Source organism: Oryctolagus cuniculus, chromosome 4 (assembly GCF_051225735.1).
Source record: "Oryctolagus cuniculus isolate XC-2025 breed Fujian yellow rabbit chromosome 4, ASM5122573v1, whole genome shotgun sequence".
Lineage (NCBI taxonomy): Eukaryota > Metazoa > Chordata > Mammalia > Lagomorpha > Leporidae > Oryctolagus > Oryctolagus cuniculus.
The window spans coordinates 174,734,085-174,753,170 of NC_142870.1; the positions used below are offsets into that span (position 1 = coordinate 174,734,085).

Below are 19,086 nucleotides of genomic sequence, written 5' to 3' on the forward strand. Positions count from 1 at the left end.
GCCAGGCGGAGCCAGCCCCTTGCCAGCCTGACCGACATGCTCAATGGACCCTCTGGCCAGCCTGGGCACCTGGCGCCCCCCCACCCCCGCCTCCCTGGCCATCTCGCCTGCTCCACTGCACAGTCAGCACCTGGCAGAGGCTCCCTGGGGGCTCCTGAGAGGCGGCCAAACAAGCTGGGTTGGTTGGATACGGGCAGAGAGGCCCCAGGTGAGACCCAGAGGGTGGCTTGTGGGAGGCCACGCCCTTGGAGCGAGGCTCAGTGAGCCCAGAGGAAGAAAGCGGCTTGCCTGTGCCTCCCACGGCTCTGTCCCTCCCACCGCTCTGTCCCTCTCGCCCGTGGGGACCAGGCAGGAACCCCTTGCCTGTCCCTCCCACCGCTCTGTCCCTCTCGCCAGTGGGGACCGCCAGGCAGGAACCTCAGCTCTTGGTGCCACTGCCTTGGTGCCCTCAAGGGACGGCACGATTCCAGAGGGGTCGGGACTGGGTCCCGCTCAGCTCAGCGCCCCCAGGGTGCCCGGTCCAGTCCTGGCACCTAGAGAGAGCTCAGGCACAGCTCAGGATGGCCCCCGAGGACATCAGAACCTCTCTGGGCCTCGAGGTCCAAGGTCGTTGCGGATGGGGGCTGTCCCTTGAACACGGCCCCTCCCCCCAGCAACCTGCTGATGCCACCGCTGTGGCCTGCCCGGAGGAGTTTGCCTAGACACAAGTGTGTCCCAGGAGTCCCCGAGAGGCAGGCAGGAGGGAGCTGGGGGAGAGGAAGCAGGCACGAGGCTGGACAGGCCTGGTCCGGAGCACCCCCCAAGGCACCCCAGTGGTCAGGTGCTGGGCACAGGTGGGACAGCCTGCCCCCGTGCCGCCTGCGGGAGGCCGCTTGGCACCTGCGCTGCCCCCACGGCTCTCCTCCACAGGACACGCTGTTTTAGGCCGCGGTTTCCATCATTTCATGCTAACCAGAGTTCTCTGAGATACTGTGGAGCTGCAAACATTTTGTCAACACCTCGTCAGAGAGCAGGCGTGGCCGCCCTCACAAGAGGCCCACGTGTGAGCAAACGGGGCCTCTCGGTGGGAAACGGGTTTTCTTCGGCTCAGCCCCCCACCTGCCCGAACGTCCTGGCGGGGAGAGGAGGCAGGGTAGGCTGGGGGGGACACTGCCAGGCCCCACTGCCTCCGAGGAAGCTCCAGGGCGGCCACGCAGGGCGGGGGCGGCGGCCCGTGCAGGGGTGCGCACGCCGGGCCCGCTGTCAAGGATATGAGTGGACGAGGATCTTCACGGCCGCCCTCCGGATGGGGTGGAAGGGGCTGAGCAGGTAGAGGGCGTTGGTGGCGCTGAACCGGAAGATGGTTTTGCCTTTGTTGAGCACGATGAAGGTCTGTGGGCAGAAGGCCGCGCTGGTCAGGCCTCTGGGGGACAGAGGCTTCGGGGGGACAGCTCTGGGCTGTGGGGTAGGGACGGGGGAGGGCAGGGGCTGTGCAGGACGGGGCTGGGGGCAGCACATTCAGGCCAGGGGCCCCTCCCTGCCTTGCCCGCGGAGGGGGAGGGCGGGGGTGGTCAGTTTCGGCGGATGTCAGGTTGGCCAAGATTTGGTTCAGTTTCAAAGTGACAGTGCCAAGAAGGAGGGGCCTTCGAGGGCCCAGTGCACACGGCCCTGGACATGGGCACAGAGAGGGTGTCCCTGACACCCCCAGCCCCCAGAAGCCCAGGCCAGGGCCCGGGCTCCCTACCAGCTCTCACTTCCCGCTCAGACCACCAGGACCTGGGTCCGCCCACCTCCCCACCCAACTCGGATCCCACCAGGACTCCAAGGGGAAGTTCAGCTGGGGGCCAGGGAGCAGGACCGGGCCTGGGGCACCTTCTCTGGTGTGAACAGGCAGGTGCCCTGCCCTTGTCACCACGGCTACACACCCGTCCTCCGGCTCTGGGTCTCCAAACCGCAGCCACTGCCACCCCAGCACACTCACTCCTGCCACCGGAGCTCACGCCCACAGTCACCCTCTCACTACGCCTGCCCCGCCGTGCTTCCTGGGCCTGCTGCTGACCGCAGCAGACCGGACAGCCACTGTCCTCCTGGCACCGGCCTCCTGGGGAACCGTCCTGCACCCAACTCCAGCCTGCCCTCCTCGAGTCTGGAAGGGTGGGCAGGCGCCTGGGGAGACTGCCCGGGGCAGCGCTGGGCACAGGGCACAGCCCGGGGAGCTGCAGCTGTGGCCGACGCCCGGCGGGCTCTCCGTGGCCAGGGACTGCACGCCACCGCGGGGTCCAGCAACCTCAGGGCTTGAGTTTGACAGGCACAGGCACCCCCGCCGCCCCACCAGACAGACGTCCCTAAGGAGTCAAGGGCCCGCCCGGACCATGGTCACCGCTCACTCCCTCCCTGACCAGGCCGCAGACGGCCTGCCTCAGCGCTCGGCGCTCACCTTCTGGGTGCTGTAGAAGGGGTCCAGGTCCTCCAGGGGCTCCCCGATGAGCTCGCGGGGCGGGTTGCCATACAGGTCCGGCAGCTTCTTGGAGGCCTGCAGGTCCAGCTGGGGCCGGGGCGCCTCCTCCTCCGGCAGCCCGGCGCGGCTCTCCTGCGAGGCGGCCGAGCCGCGGGCCTGCTTCTCCGCCATGCGCTTCTCGATGGCCGCCAGGGACTCCCGCGTGAACCTGCGGAAGCTGCCGGTGCCCCGGGGTAACAGGAGGTTTGCCATCTTCTCATCCTGCTTCTGGGGCACGGGCGTCCCTCGTGCTGCCCCTGGGGGACGCTGCAGGGCAGAGACGCAGGTCTGAGACTACGTGCAGGGCCACGGGCGGGGAGGGGCCCTGCGGCTGCAGGGGAGCCACGGGGAGGACTCGGGGCCCTCCACGGACGGGATGCCTGTGTTTGCACAGGGGACCCCACCAGTCCTGCGGGTTCTGGGAGACAGCCGGGTACCATCCGAGGGGCTGCCACCCAGATGCCGACACTGTGCCGCACGCAGCTGTGGAGGAGCCACCCCCCTCCCCGGTGCACGTGTGTCCTCCTGGACACGCTGGACAAAAGACAGGAGGTGCTGACGGAGGCCCTCTGGCCCCGCGCCGCCTCCCCCCCCCCCCCCACGACGTGGGCAGAGGAATGCGATCCCAAGTGACAGCCGAGCCCGGCACGGTGGCCACTCATCAGCGAGCGTGACGCCAAACCAGGAGAATGTGGCCCCCCGGCGGCCTCACATGATCCAGGACCTGGTGTGAACACACTGCCCCTGACACTCAGGCGGAAGAATGCACTCCTGACAGCCTCACCAAACAGGATGCGGTCAGCTCGGCTCCTGACCGTGGCACCAAGCCCGGAGGGGGCTGTGCCGCCAATGACCACAGCAAACCCGGGACGGCGGCGGCACCGGCTCCCGAGTGCCGGGAGGACACCTGTCAGAGGTCCACGCCAGGGCCCAATGCCCCTCCTCCCACCCCCGCTAACCAAGGGCCAGCCTTGCAAAGCAGGTCAGCGGAGACCCCCCCCCCAACAAGCTGGCCTCGCACAGACCCCTGCCCCTGGCCGGCCAAGGGCCTGGGCTCCAGGGCCCCAGCACCAAGCCCCGGGGTGCTCTGCCGCAGGCACCTGGCCAAATGAGCACCCACAACACGGTCAGGCCCAGGAAGGTGCCTGCGCCCCCCGGGGAGGCACGGCATGGCCGTGAAGGGGGGCGGAGGACAGGGCTCCAGGGACCGGGGCCGGAGCAGCCTCCCCATGCTGAGTCCCCTCCCTTCGTTCAAGTCGGGTAGAGGAGCATCTTGGTTAAAAATAGCAGGTGAGTAGGCTCCCTTCTCGCGAAAGGACTTCCCTGTCTACCTTCCCTCTCTCTGCACAGACAGCTGCGACTCAGCTTCAGATGAGATGGGAGGTTTTTTTCCCAGCTGGTGGAAATTTGGATATAATTTTAAACTTTCTTCTTTGTACTCTCCTCCGCTGATTGAATTCTTTACGACGAGCTGGTTTTATTTTGACAGAAACAATAAGATCACTGCTTTTTCTTGAAACAGTGAGAGCGCCAGCGTGGATGACAGCAGCCCCCCGCAGGGCCGCCCCCTCCCCAGGAGCACCCTAAGTCGGCAGCCACGCCCCAGGCTGGGCATCACTTCCGACAGATGACGTTTGCTTACTGTGCCCAACCGTGTGCGCGTGCCCGCGTGGGAGCGGGAGACACGCGGACCCCTGTGGACCTGCCGGGCTCAGAGGCACCTGCCCGCCGTGCAGCTCGGCGTGGCCAAGGTGTGCTCGCGACTTGTATGGAAGTAAACGGCACACGCAGAGGTGACCATGCGTGCACGGGTGGCTGTCTGCACACTGGGCACAGCTGCGCAGTAGCACCCAGACAGGACAGACCGTTCACAGCCCCGAGCCTTGCGCCCCTCCCCAGCTACGGGGGGAATCGGGGCTCCCTCTCCCCAGGCTCTGACTCCTCTGCAGCACTTCCGTCAATCATGAAGGTGGGGGACCACGGAGCCCCGCCTCCCTGTCCCACGGAGTGAGCGCCCACCACCGCTGCCAGGTTTAAGCCGGTCACCAAGAAGCACGCGCGTCACGCTGCAGAACTGGCTTCTGGGTGCTCTGAGGGCTGCATCTCCACCAACCGGCTTCTCTTCCAGCTCCGCGTGTTTTATCGTGAACACCGCGATTCTGGGGTCAGGCTCAGCCAACTGTAGAGGAAGGGGGAAGGGTCCCTGGGGGCCGTCCTCTGCACCTGGCTTCCTCGTCTGCACGCGAGGCAGGTGGTCGGCGTGGCCCCGAGTCCTTGGGGGTCCTCTGAGGCCGTCCCCACGTCCCCCGCACATGGGGCTCTGGGTCTCTCCTACGGGGGACAGCTCCGAAGGCTCTCCCAGGAGGAAGTGTGGCCGGGGGATCCCGCCTACTCCCCAACCCTTGGGCCTGACACCTTCCACTCTGCGTCTTGCCGTGGGGCCCAGTGGGAGGGGCAGAGTGACCTCCAGGAGCCATGCCCGACCGCCCCTGCCCACCAAGCCCTGGCCGGGAGCAACTGAAACCAGACTCCCGATGAGGCCGCCTGCTCCCCGCAGCCACGGCCAGGCGGCCTCAGGTTCCAAAGTAAATGGCCTTTGTCTCGGGCCTTGCAGGCGGCTCCTGGGGTGGGCGGAGGTGGTGGTGGGCAGGGATCGGTTTTCCCCTTTGTCCTCCCACTGCCTGCACCTGGCTTCCTTCAGCAGCTCGCGGACCCGCACCCCACTGAGAAGCAGGGAGAGGTGGGTGCAGGCCCAGCCCCCCATGCTGACCGCTGTCCTCTGTGAAGCCACACCCAGTGTTTGCCCCCTCCTGGCCTCAGCTGGTCTCCCCCGATGGCCTGGACACGCCTTCTTAGGGCTGGGATGGGTGCCCCTCTCCGGAGCCTCTGGCTGGAATACTGGCACCCACATCAGGGCAGAGACACGCTGTAGGTGGCCAGAGTGGGGGCCCTTCCGGAAAGAGGAGCTCCTGGACGGGGGCACACGCTGGGCTCAGCCACGGGTGGTGGCAGTGGTGGAACCTGGGACACCCACAGCCCAAGGCGAGTCCCGGGTGTGCGCGGAGGCAGGGGACCAGCTCCTGCTGCCCGCCTCCCAGCATTGAAACTCCTCCGTCTGGGATCCCGCTCAGTCCTGGACACACTAGGGCGGACGGCCGCCCCTGGGGTGAGGAGGGAACGACCCGGCCTCCCCGCTCCTCGCGCCCTCCTGCCCACTCCCCTCCCGCGATCCTGAGTCACGGCTGTCTGGCATTTCGGTCGCCTTGGAATCCGAGCCTCTGGAACACAACATGCAAAGCACAGTCTTTGCCATGTAAATTTATGCAAAGCAGCCGCTGGAAGTGGCTCCCAGGCTTCCTAGAAAATCTCTGGCCGCTTCCTCTGCTCTGGGCTCTCCTCAGCGGTGCAGTCCAGGGGTCTGGCACGGGGTCCACCTGGGCCCGGCCGGGGCAGGGACACCTCTTCTGCCTGCCTCCGGTCTCAAAGAAGAGGCTGACGGGAGGGTGTGGGTGTTCTAGAGGCAGGGGCCAAGCACCAAGGGCACACTCCGCGGGCACGCACGGGCCCTCCCTCTGCTCGGGCCAAGGGCTTGCTGGGGAGCTGGGCGCACCTGCATGGCCAACACCATGGACAGCAGAACGGAAGCAGCGGGGCAGCGGCAGCAGGTGAAGCCAGAACCGCACCCTGGCCGGCCACAGGGCCCCAAACACCGAGACGAGAGCTGGGGACCCCTCTCCCCATCACTGAAGGCAGCCCTTTCTTCCTGAGGGGAACAGGCTAACTGATGAGCACCTCAACTCACAGATGGATTTTAGCGACAGAATAACTCAACGCTGACTTTGCTGCGCACTTTTCCTCCCACGCGAGGGGTCCCACGTCCACAGGCACTGATGCACAAACGCACAGAACGCCTCTGGCGGCCGGCACAGGAAATCCCTGCCCAGGATCACCGAGGCCTGGGCCAGAGAACCCGGCCCTGGCGGGGCTGTGGCGAGGGGAACAGCTCGCCCACGTGCACCCAGGCCCTGGCCACTCGCGGGCCATGTACCTGTGGGCAAGTTAACTGAGGTTTCTCTGTTCCGTTCAACTGAGGCTACGCAGGCCCCGTGCCACGGGGCCGTGGTGGGGCACACGTGTGTCGACAGCTCTACCCACCGGGCACAGAGGGTGCGAGGAGGTTGGCCTGACCAGGCCTCTGCCATCGTTCTAGGAGGTCTCACGCGGGGGGCCTTCCTTGTGGCACAGAGCAGGCGCCCCGCCTGGCCAGCCCTGCCCTGCCCTGTGCCCTTGGCGCACCTGTCTTGTCACAGGACAGAAAACCCTTCTTCCACGTCCTCCCTCGTTCTTGGCTTTCATCCTGAGCCCCCAAGCCGGGCCCAGCACAGAGCCTGGGAAGGAAGCAATGGAGGGGAATGAGCGCTGGACTAACTCTCCAGCCGCCCAGCCCACAAACTCACGTGGTGACCCTGGTCCTTCCTCGGGGCCTCTGTTTCCCCACCTCTGAGCTGGCGACACGTCGCAGGCTCACGGCGGCACGGCCCTGCACTAAGTACTTCTGCGCACTCCCCTGCTTCCTCCTTGCGCCAGCTGGAGGAGGAGGGCGAGCACCCTGGCTCTGCAGGTGGGAAGCCCTGAAGCCAGGCCTGGGAGCCTGACCGCGGCGCGGCACCACCTCCAACCTCGCAGGGCACAGAGGGCCCGCAGGAAGTGTGTGGCTTGCCTGCGGCCCACCGGCCCGGACTGGGCCAGTCGGTGACCCTCATGAGGCTGCTCTGGTCTCTGGCAGTGCCCAGGCCTGGCAGGTGCTCCCCAAGAGCCCTAGCCAGGCTCTGCCCGTGGGCCCGGGGTCCACAGGGTGGTCGCTCCCTCCAAGGCTGGGAAGGCGACTAGTGGGGCCGAGAATCCACGCTGATGCTGAAGGCCCAGTATGAGACAGAGGGAGTCCACTCTCTCAGGGGTGACTTCAATGTTGATTACAGGGGCCGGCACTGTGGCTCACTTGGTTAATCCTCCGCCTGCGGCGCCGGCATCCCATATGGGCGCCGGGTTCTAGTCCCAGCTGCTCCACTTCCAGTCCGGCTCTCTGCTGTGGTCTGGGGTGGGGGCAGTGGAAGATGGCCCAAGTGCTTGGGCCCTGCACCTGCATGGCAGACCAGGAGGAAGCACCTGGCTCCTGGCTTCAGATCGGCACAGCGCTGCCAGCCGTAGCGGTCATTTGGGGAGTGAACCAGAGGAGGGAAGACCTTTTTCTCTGTCTCTCTCTCTCACTGTCTATAACTCTACCTGTAAAATAAAAAAAAAACTGATTATAAACTAAACAGATAATGCCTAACTTGACAGGATTACATGGATTACATGTGTTCAAGTCAGTTCCACCTGTTTCTATTTCATCTGTTTCCTTTTTTTACATAAAGATTATTTATTTGAAGGTCTGAGTTACGGGGGGGGGGGGGAGAAAGAGAGAGAGAGACAGAGACAGAGAGAAACTTCTGGCCTGGCTCACTCCCTGGAGTAACTGCAACAGCCAGGGCTGGGCCAGGAGCCAGGAGCTTCCTCCAGGTCTCCCACGCGGGTGCAGGGCCCAAGCACCGGGACCAGCCTCAGCTGCTTTCCCAGGCCACGAGCAGGGAGCTGGATGGGAAGCGGAGCAGCCGGCACTCGAGCCAGCGCCCACATGGAACGCTGGTGTTGCAGGCAGTGGCTTAACCTTCTTTGCCATAACGCTGGCGCCTATTTGCTCTTTTGAAATGGAGCGGCTAGCAAGGTTAAAATTTGGGGGCCGGTGTTGTGGTGACCGAGGCATCCCACATGGGTGCTGTTGCCGTCCTAGCTCTCCACTTCCCATCCAGCTGAGGACGGTGGTGCCCAGGCCCCTGCACCCACGTGGGAGAGCCAGATGGCTCCAGCCCCGGCCATTGCAGCTGTCTGGAGAGGGAACCAGTGGACAGAAGGTCTCTGTCTCTCCCTCTATCTCTAACTCTTTCAAATAAACACATGTCTTAAAGGAATAGTCTCAAATTCCACAGGACTGCATTTGGGTGCCCAGTACAATGGGAGCAGGCTGGCTTCTGGGGGTGAGGCTGCGCTGGGGGTGCAGGAGGCGTGGGTGGGGTTGGAGGAGACTCGTCTCGTGGGAGCGGCCAGCGGTCACCCGGGCTCCTGGCGGTGGCCGTGGGGGTGGTTGTGGAGCCTCAAGCCACAGGTTGGGCAGCTGGAGGGAGGGGGAGGGGTGACAGCTTGTCTCAGACCCTCCCTCCCGCCCAGGCAATTATCTACACAGGGGCCAGGGCTCGGACAAAGGCCCCGTGGGGGAGCCAGCTGGTGCTGGGGGGGCTGCATTCAGGCGCATTGGCACGTCCTTGCACAGGGGCCTCAGCTAAGGAGGGCCCCGCAGGCTGCACAGGCATTAACCCCGTCCAGCCCGGAGCCTGGGCCCCTCGGCCCTCGGGCTTCCCTCCCGCAGCCTGCCACGGAGACCCAGGGAAGTCCTGCAGCACACCCCGCCCCCCACCCCCCACCCCCCCCTCCTGCAGGCAAGCACGCCTACTGGAGAGGCTGGGGATGCCCTCATTTGCATTCATTTGCATCTCATTTATTCCAACACCCAGGCTGAAGCCTCGGCTGACAGGAAACCTCCCCTGCTCCGCTCTGCCCACCTCTCCAGGGTGCCCTGGCCCGGAGAGGCCGTCCCAGACCTGCGTCTTCCTCCTGGCCCTCCCACAAAGGAGGCATGAGGGGCCGGGGCTCGGGGGCTCCTTCAACCCAGGAGCCGCTAAGCAGGGTCCGGCTGTGCTGAGCGGCCTGTGCTGTCCTCAAGGCCCCGCCTGCTCTGGGCACTGTGTCTGCAGGGTGGACAGCCAGCTGGTCCCCGGGGGCACTGGTGCCCCAGGAAACGCGATCAGGCCACGCAAGGATCCACCTGTGGTCCAGGAAGCACCCTCTCTAGCCCAGTTTCCTCCACCTAATTTTTCTTGATACCTGAGCTGAAAAAAAAAAAAAAAGCTTCCCAGGGGAATGGTGCACCGATGCCATGGCAACCGAGGCATTGATGGTACCTACTGTGTGCACTGGGGGGACTGACGCCATGGCAACCGAGGCATCGGTGGTACCTACTGTGTGCACTGGGGAGACCGACGGCATGGCAACCGAGGCATCGACGGTACCCACTGTGTGCACTGGGGAGACCGATGCCATGGCAACCGAGGCATCGATGGTACCCACTGTGTGCACTGGGGAGACCGACGCCATGGCAACTGAGGCATCGACGGTACCCACTGTGTGCACTGGGGAGACCGACGCCATGGCAACCGAGGCATCGACTGTACCTACTGTGCACTCAGAGAGGAAAAACCTGACGGGCCTGCCCTCTGGGCTCTTTAATGGCCAGGAAGAAGTTAAGCAAATCCAGCAAGACACTAAATCTGTGCCGCCCAAATGACCGTGACGCAGGACAGCGAATGCGCAACTTTCACTGAAGTGCAGTTGAACAAGCAAGAGCAGGCGCCGACTCAGGAGCCTGGTGAGGCAGGTTCTGACTGACGCGTGCGCCTGCGCACCTGCCACCGCAGCTAAGACGCCACCGCGTCCTCACCCCGGGGAGCCCCACGGTCCTTCCCGGCCACCGGCTCTGGTTTCCGTCTCCAGAGAGGAGCTCTCGGGCTGCGGACGCCACAGCGGTGGGGTCTTCTGGGCCAGGCTGTGCCTGCGTTTGCGGTTTCACTTGCTGTCAGCTGTGCGAGCCTTCCAGGCCACGAGGGCCCCATCCGGGCACTAGTCCTTCAGACAGCATCAAAGACGGGACCGGAAGGGACCCACGTCCAGCTTCGTCTGGGGCCGGCGGCTCCCTCTCCCCCTCCCGCCCCACACTTCCTGAAACAGAAGCCCAGCGTGATCCCTCGTCCAGGCACCAGGCTCTGCAACAGAGGGGGGCTCCCTGGGTTCCCAGCCTTGCTGGCACGCGCGGTCGCTTTATTTAACTGCCAGGCTGTGCGGCATCCGACCCAGCGATGCGGCAGGACTGGCTGGGCTCCGGGACCTGCTTCCGCCCAGGCCTGGCCGTGTGGGAGGCCCGCGTCCGCCAGCTGGGGCTCCTGGGCTGGGCGGCAGTGCACTTGGAGGGCAGGCCCTGGCCGTCGATGAGGCTGGGCTCTGCTGGCCGGGCCGGGCCCTCCCGGGCTCTGGTCTTCCCTCTCTGGGAGCGGGCTGGGGGAACGGATCTGGTGCCCGCAGCCAGGTCACCGCTCCCGGTCCTGCCGTCTCTGAGCAGGCTTTCCTTCCCGCGGGCCTTCGAGGAACCAAGAGCTGGCAGGAGGCCGTCACCACCCCCCGCACGCCAGGAGGCGCCTGGAGTTCCAAGTCCACTCCCAGAGAAAGCCCGGGGCTGCCTGGAGGGCCCAGGCGACCTTGAGCGTGGCCCTCGGCCTCCCGGGGCGGGGCAGGGCAGCCAGAGCCCTGGGCGACGCAGGCGGAGGGACCTTCCAGGGCCCACTCACGAGCCGCGAGAGCCGCTTCCTCCCTCCACCCCACCGCTACCCCTGTGGGAACCTGACTTTCCACGGCCTCCCTGGGAGATTTAATCACAAGCAGACCGAGAGCAAACGCGCAGGCCCCAGAGCATAAACATTCTCTCCCAACCGCAGGCCCAGAGATGAAGCCCGAGCCCCTGTCTCTCCCAGTTCTGTGTACCCTGCAGGGCTGAGCTGCAACCCCACCTCCTCCAGGAAGCCTCCCCTGGCTGCTCTGAGCCCCCAGCTCCAACCCCGTGTCCTGCCTGCATCCTCTTTGCCCTGACCCAAGAGGTGAACTGGCTTGGGGGGGCCAGGTGGCCTCAGTATTCTTTTCTGACCCTCTGGAGCAGCAAACAGACAGGAACAGTCATGAGACAGGGACAAGCTGTCACCATCAGTTTCTGACTGTGCTTACCACAACCGGGGACTGGCCCTGTGCTGAAGGGGTTAAGCTGCACTGGCCAAGCTCCCGTGTGGGGGCACCAGTTCAAGTCCCGGCTGTTCTGCTCTGATCCAGCTCCCTGCTAACTGCCCGGGCAGGGGCAGGAGACGGCACAGTCCTCGGGTCCCTCCAGCCTTGTGGGAGAGGAGTGGCTGGCCCAGCCCTGGCTGTTGCAGCCATCTGGGGACTGAACCAGCGGACGGAAGACCTCTCTGTCACTCTGCCTTCCAAGTAAACAGAATACATAAATCGTAAGGGTTGTGTCGCTTGACATACAGAAAAAGAATCACAACTGGGTTTTCTGGTGGGGCGTGTGGCACCAGGTCCAGCCCGGGAAGCGACACTGCGGACGGGGCCTCCAGGTCCCCAGCCCACGCCAGGGACTCGCAGGGAGGAGAGACCGGTTTCCAAGAATCCGTGCTTCAGGAAGCCCCGAGCCCGTGCCAGCTGCGGGGTCTGTCCCCACCGAGCCTGGTCCCTCCTCCCCCACTACCTGGGGGTCTCAGGCCCCGGGACTCGCCGTGGGGTCTCTATAAATAGCGCCATTCCGTATTGATCATCTTTAAAAGACACAGTATGTTCTAGGCCCACAGAGAGAAGAGTTGCGTCTAAAAATAGTCTCATGCCCAGGAAGGGCTGCCAACCGCGCATAACCGAAGGGGCAGGCCATCGAGAGGGAGGGGTCAGCCGCGGAGGCAAGGTGCCCTGCCTCCCCCCCCCGCTCTGCCGCCCCGGCCCCAGGGCCTTTGCACGTGCAGCTCCCGCTACATGAGTGCTCCCCCAGACCTCCCCAGCGTGCTTCTGCCTATCTGCGACTCAGGTCTCAGTCGAGTCTCCTTCTGGAGGGGGTCTCTGCCAGCCCAGAGACCCCCCATCCCTCACGTCACCCCGCGTTAGCTCCTTTGTGGCGCTGGGCACTATGTAAAGTCCACTTCTGGGCCTGCGTAGTGCTATCATTTGTACACTTCGCAGAACAGGTGTGGGCACCCTCTAGAAACCGCTACGGTACAACGGAGGCGCCGCAGGGCCTCCCCAGGCTGAACCCTGCCTCTAGCCCTGGGCCGGGCCCCCCAGGGCCGGGCTCGCTCTGCAGCCCCGGCCAGCCCCGGCCAGCCCCGGCCAGCCCCACAGCCGTTCTCTGCTCAGCTCCAGGCCTGTGTCCTTGGGGCTCAGCAGGAGGGCTCACCCCATCGCCCGGGCCCCCAGGAGGCTCTCTGACCCGCCACCCCTGCCAGCGGCCCCCGCAGGAGTGGTGGGAGCAGCCATCTCACCAGCCTCACCTCACCCTGCCAGCTCCCCTCTCTCTCCCCCTGCCCTCTTCAACCATCAAGCTCTCGGAAAGAGCTGTCTACACATGCTGTCTCCACGTCCTCACCTCCTGCTCCCCCGCTCTGTTCCCACCGAATCATGCCTTCCTCGCGGAGAATCCCTCCATCGGAGGGGCACTCTTTCCCAGGAGTCACCCTTTGCCCTGCCCAGGAACTCCCCTGGGGCCGTGTCCCCGTCTCACGACAGGGAGACACAGGGACGCCCCCAGCTCCCCGGCTCCCCTGGCCGGAGCGCACGGAGCCCCTGGCTGTCACCGCTCGGCTGCCTCCTCCTGCCTCCACGCCCGCACAGCCTGCCCCCTCTCCCACTGCCGCCCGGGGCGCACCCAGGACCCAACGTCTGGCTGACAGCTTTCCAGGGGAGGGAGCGTCCCAGGATGGAACTCTGCTGGACTGTACCCGGCTGCGCCTCTGCAGAGGCCTCTGAGCTGCCACCCCCAGCCCGGACCCCCCCACCCAGCTACCTGCGGGTGCTGGTGTCGCACCAGCAGGTTCCCGCCAGAACCCAGAGACACCTGGGACTTCGCCTTTGCGCCCCATCGCCCAAGCCAGCGCTCGCCTCCCTGCCCACTGCCGTCCTGGCCAGACTGCAGGCGACAGCTCTCCCTCACTGGGCACAGATGTTAGTGAGGGCGGAGGGATGCAGCCACTGGCCCTACCACCGCAGGGACCTGCCCGTCATCTCCCTTCCAGAGACTTCTGATGGCACCCGGGGTCTCCACCAGGGAGATGGTACACATTCAGCAGACGGCTCAGCACCTGGGCTCACGGACGCCCTGTCCACACGGGGTATGCACAGGGCAGACAGCTCAGCACCTGGACTCACCCCATGACGCCCCGTCCACACGGGGTACGCACAGAGCAGACGGCTCAGCACCTGGGCTCACGGACGCCCTGTCCACACAGGGTACGCACAGGGCAGACAGCTCAGCACCTGGACTCACCCCATGGATGCCCCGTCCACACGGGGTATGCACAGAGCAGACGGCGCAGCACCTGGGCTCACCCCACAGACGCCCCGTCCACACGGGGTACGCACAGAGCAGACGGCTCAGCACCTGGGCTCACCCCATGGACGCCCCGTCCAAACGGGGTACGCACAGGGCAGACGGCTGAGCACCTGGGCTCACCCCACAGAAGCCCCGTCCACACGGGGTACGCACAGAGCAGACGGCTGAGCACCTGGGCTCACCCCATGACGCCCCGTCCACACGGGGTACGCACAGAGCAGACAGCTCAGCACCTGGGCTCACCCCATGACGCCCCGTCCACACGGGGTACGCACAGAGCAGACAGCTCAGCACCTGGACTCACCCCATGGACGCCCCGTCCACACGGGGTATGCACAGGGCAGACGGCTCAGCACCTGGACTCACCCCATGATGCCCCGTCCACACGGGGTATGCACAGGGCAGACAGCTCGGCACCTGGGCTCACCCCATGACGCCCCGTCCACACGGGGTACGCACAGGGCAGACGGCTCGGCACCTGGGCTCACCCCATGACGCCCCGTCCACATGGGTACGCACAGAGCAGACGGCTGAGCACCTGGACTCACCCCATGATGCCCCGTCCACACGGGGTATGCACAGGGCAGACGGCTCGGCACCTGGGCTCACCCCATGACGCCCCGTCCACACAGGGTACGCACAGGGCAGACGGCTGAGCACCTGGACTCACCCCATGACACCCCGTCCACACGGGGTACGCACAGGGCAGACGGCTGAGCACCTGGACTCACCCCATGATGCCCCGTCCACACAGGGTACGCACAGGGCAGACGACTCGGCACCTGGACTCACCCCATGACGCCCCGTCCACACGGGGTACGCATAGAGCAGACGGCTCGGCACCTGGGCTCACCCCATGATGCCCCGTCCACACGGGGTACACACAGGGCAGACAGCTCAGCACCTGGACTCACCCCATGACGCCCCGTCCACACAGGGTATGCACAGGGCAGACAGCTCAGCACCTGGGCTCACCCCATGACGCCCCGTCCACACGGGTACGCACAGGGCAGACAGCTCAGCACCTGGGCTCACCCCATGACGCCCCGTCCACACAGGGTACGCACAGGGCAGACGACTCGGCACCTGGGCTCACCCCATGACGCCCCGTCCACACGGGGTACGCACAGAGCAGACGGCTGAGCACCTGGACTCACCCCATGATGCCCCGTCCACACGGGTACGCACAGAGCAGATGGCTCAGCACCTGGACTCACCCCATGATGCCCCGTCCACACGGGTACGCACAGGGCAGACAGCTCAGCACCTGGGCTCACCCCATGACGCCCCGTCCACACGGGTACGCACAGGGCAGATGGCTGAGCACCTGGGCTCACCCCATGACGCCCCGTCCACACGGGGTACGCACAGGGCAGACGACTCGGCACCTGGGCTCACCCCATGACGCCCCGTCCACACGGGGTACGCACAGAGCAGACGGCTGAGCACCTGGGCTCACCCCATGACGCCCCGTCCACACGGCCCCCACTGTTCCGGCCCTGACCGGCAGGGTAGATGCTTGGATCCCGCGAGAGGAGCCTTAGGAAGCTCCGAGGTCCGGGCCGCAGAAAGCACTCGTGAATGCGGCTATTTTTAGTACCATTACTGAGGATAAATTCCCAATTCCTGAGCACAGCTCTAAGGGCCCCGTGACTGTGACCTTGGCTCCAACTCCACCCTGCTCCTGCCTCACACCATGGGACCCAACGGATCCCTCGATGGGCGACTGCGAGTTCACTTCTTGGGGCTTCCGTGCAGGCGGGTCCTCGTGGCGGGACTGGACTGGCCTCACCTTGAAGACTCCTATCCACCCTTCAAAACCCGGGGCACCGTTTTTCTTTTTCTCTCCTTTAAGAAAGACACCCCTGACCCGCTTGGCTAATGGTGATCACCCCGCTAGCACCATGAGTGGGTGCTCGGATCTACTTCTATCACTGTAACACTTCCAGCCCTGCCCAGGGAGGCAGGAGGGGCCTTCTGCTCATAGGACGCCCTTGCGCTCCGACTGCCTGGACCTGGCCTCTCTGCCCCCCATGCCCTGTGACCTCTCTGCTCCCCACGCCCTGTGGCCTCTCTGCTCCCCACGCCCCGTGACCCCGGCCTCTCTGCCCCCCACGCCCCGTGACCCCGGCCTCTCTGCTCCCCACGCCCCCTGACCCCGGCCTCTCTGCCCCCCACGCCCCGTGACCCCGGCCTCTCTGCCCCCACGCCCCCTGACCCCAGCCTCTCTGCCCCCACGCCCCCTGACCCCAGCCTCTCTGCTCCCCACGCCCCCTGACCCCGGCCTCTCTGCCCCCACGCCCCGTGGCCTCTCTGCCCCCACGCCCCGTGGCCTCTCTGCTCCCCACGCCCCGTGACCCCGGCCTCTCTGCCCCCACGCCCCATGGCCTCCGATGCCCCCCACCAGCTCTCCGAGCTCTCTCCGGGCTGAGTGAGTCAACCCTGGAACTCTTCCAGAGGAAGCTCTGATCGCCACACACAGCCGAGGCTCGGCACCTCAGCACGGCGGTGGCTGGGGCCATGTGGGCCTCCATGCTGGTTCCTGGTGCCCCAGGGCCAGGCTCCCTTCTCGGATCATTCTAGATTGACTGTGGCCCAGGAAGTGGACTGTAAGGAATCTTCACCCACAATGGTGTCCCCAGTCCACGGGTGACCTTGGCTATGTCCTTGGGCTCCCCTGGGCCTAGGATCCCCAACTTGTACAAGACTGGTCATGGCAAGTGAGATGCAAAGTTCAATGAGGTGTCTTTCAGAACTGGGGCGGGCATTGTTGCATGGGGTCTGGGCTTCACGCCCTGCCCCTGCCCTCCCCTGGGGCCCCGGCACGCCACCTGCCCGCTGGTCATCACGCGCTCCGGCACCCCTGCCTGGCTGCAGCTCGAGGAGACAAGTGGAGGGGCTCAACTCAGCACCCAGGGGCTGGGCTTCTGCTCCTCGGCGACCCTCTAGGTCCTGGCGGATGGGGGCCCAGGAGACGCTAAGGCGCCAGGCTTGCTGGAGGCGCCACGGGCCTTTCCGACCGGGCAGTGCCAGCTGGGCCCGGGCTGGGAGACAGCGGGAGGCGAGCAGCCAGCCCAGGCTCTCTGGGGCCCCGACCCAGGCCGGGCTCCAGGCAGTAAGCGGAAGTGCGTGCATTGCGCCCGCACCCTCTACCCTGACTTGGCGAAGCGGCTGTGTGCTGCCCTCCAACAGGTGTTCGCGTGACGGGGCCTTTAGCCAGGGCCCGGTCCCCACGGGGGCTCGCCGCACCTCGGGCAAGGCAAGTAACCTCCACTTGCTCCCAGGGCGCCCCGGCCGGGTCGGGGCCGCACGGGTGGGCGCAGTGGGTCTGTCGGGGTCGGCGCGAGGCAGGCGCGGAGCCCGCTCCATCTTCGAGGCGCGCGGGGCGTCAGAGGGCAGCCACATCCCTTCGCGGTCCGCGCGCGCACGGACAGGGCCCCGTGAGCGCGCAGGGAGCTCCCGACCCACAGGGAGGACAGCCCCGCGGCCGGCGAGGGGGGTGCCCGGGTCTCCGCCCCGCTCCCGGCCTCGCTCGCTCGGCCCCACGTTCGCTGCGCGCCCGGTCGCCGCTCTGACCTTGGGGTCTCCGGCCTCGGGAATCCGGGTCCCAGCCCCCGACCCTGCCCGAGCCTGCGCCAGGGGTGGCCGCGAAGCCGGGCCGGCGGCGCCCCCTCCCCGGCCCTCGACAGCGCGAAGGGAAACCCCGAAGGAAAGGGCGGGGGAGGGGGCCCGGCGAGGAGCGACGCCCCGCTCCGGGGGGCTCCCCCGCTGCCAGGCCTCTCCGCGCCCCTTCCTCAGCCTCCTCGCCCCTCGGGGGGCGCCGGCGGGGGAGGGAGCGGCCGGGGGAGGGGAGCCCCGGGCAGGGCAGGCGGGCGCAGGAGCGGCTGGCTCGGCCCTCGGGCTGCAAAGTTGGGCGGCGGCGGGCGGAGGGGGCTCCGGCCGGGCCGGGGCTGCAGGGCGCCAGGGCGCCTGCTCGCTCACCTGCTGGTCCCCCGCGCCGGCCCCGGGGTGGGCGGCTGCGGCTCGGCGCGGACTCGGCTCGGCGCGGGGCTTCGGGCGCCGGGCACGGGCTCAGCGGCCCCGGGGGCGCGATCCCCGCATCCTACGGGCGCCGCCGCCGCCGTCTCGGCTCCGCCGCTCGGCTCGGGCTCCCGGGCTCGGCGGGCGGCGCGGGCTCGGGCTGGGGGCGGGGTCGGGGGCGGGCCCCGCCTGGGCTCGGCCTGGGGCTCGGGGCCCCGGGCTGGCTCCGCCCCAGAGCGACGCGCCCGGGGCTCCGCACGTGGCGCTCCGCCCGCGCGCAGGGCGAACGCACCGGCCCTCGCCGGGGCGCCCTGCCCGGACAGCCGCCCGCGCGGACGCGGACGGACGCACGGACGCGGGGCGCTCACGGCGGCACGGACAGACGCACCGACAAGTGTCGGCACGCGCCCTGGCACGCGCCGGAGTGCGTGGCCACGCGCACACAGCCTCAGCCGCTTTGGGTCCGAGACGGACACCGTCCTGCCCGACACGGGCGGCCACTGACCCCCGCGTTGGGGCTGACGCGCGCCAACGGACCACACCGGCACTGACGCACTCGTGTGCGCTGGGGAACACGGACGTGTGCACACCTGCTCTGGCACACCCTGACATACGGGCATCTGCGCTGACACACACGCACTGGGACTGACACACACGGATACACACACCTGTGCTGACCTATGTGCACGTTGACACACGTGTGCACACTGGGATTGACACGGATATGCACACCTGTGCTGACCTGTGTGCACATTGACACATGTGCACACTGGGACTGACACACACGGATATGCACACCTGTACTGACCTATGTGCACATTGACACATGTGCACACTAGGACTGACACACACATGGATACGCACACCTGTGCTGACCTGTGTGCACATTGACACATGTGCACACTGGGACTGACACACACGGATACACACACCTGTGCTGACCTATGTGCACATTGACACACGTGTGCACACTGGGACTGACACACGTGCACACCTGCACTGGCAGTCGTTGAGACACACTGACATACACCCGCATAGCACACACACTGATATGCACACCTGTTCTGATATGTGCACACTGACACACACGCATGCATCCAGGGGGTGACAGACACGTGGACACCCCGTGCTGATAGAAACACACATCCCCCACCCAGACCAGAGACCAGCAGCCAGCACACACCCGCACACCGTGGCTGACACAGATGCACTCACACACATCCTGCTGCTGAGGCGGGGGAGGTCACACAGTGTCAGGTACACGGGCCTCACACACAGACACCATCACTAGCAAGAGACAGCC

The 19,086-nt window shown here is 66.3% G+C and overlaps 1 protein-coding gene across 6 annotated transcripts in view; it reads right to left on the reverse strand.

The window, feature by feature from the left end:
* The window catches only part of SCN5A (sodium voltage-gated channel alpha subunit 5), a 103,781-nt gene extending 85,830 nt beyond the window's left edge, over positions 1-17,951 (reverse strand). For all 6 annotated transcript variants that reach the window (XM_070073050.2, XM_070073051.2, XM_070073045.2 and 3 more), the window contains exons 1-3: positions 17,745-17,951; positions 2,417-2,743; positions 1,253-1,371 (exon numbers count right to left, since the gene is read on the reverse strand). In XM_070073050.2, coding sequence (XP_069929151.2) covers positions 1,253-1,371; positions 2,417-2,689 — 392 coding nt within the window. In that variant the 5' untranslated portion in view covers positions 2,690-2,743; positions 17,745-17,951. The remainder of the gene's footprint in view (positions 1-1,252; positions 1,372-2,416; positions 2,744-17,744) is intronic.
* Between the last annotated feature and the right edge of the window lie 1,135 nt (positions 17,952-19,086).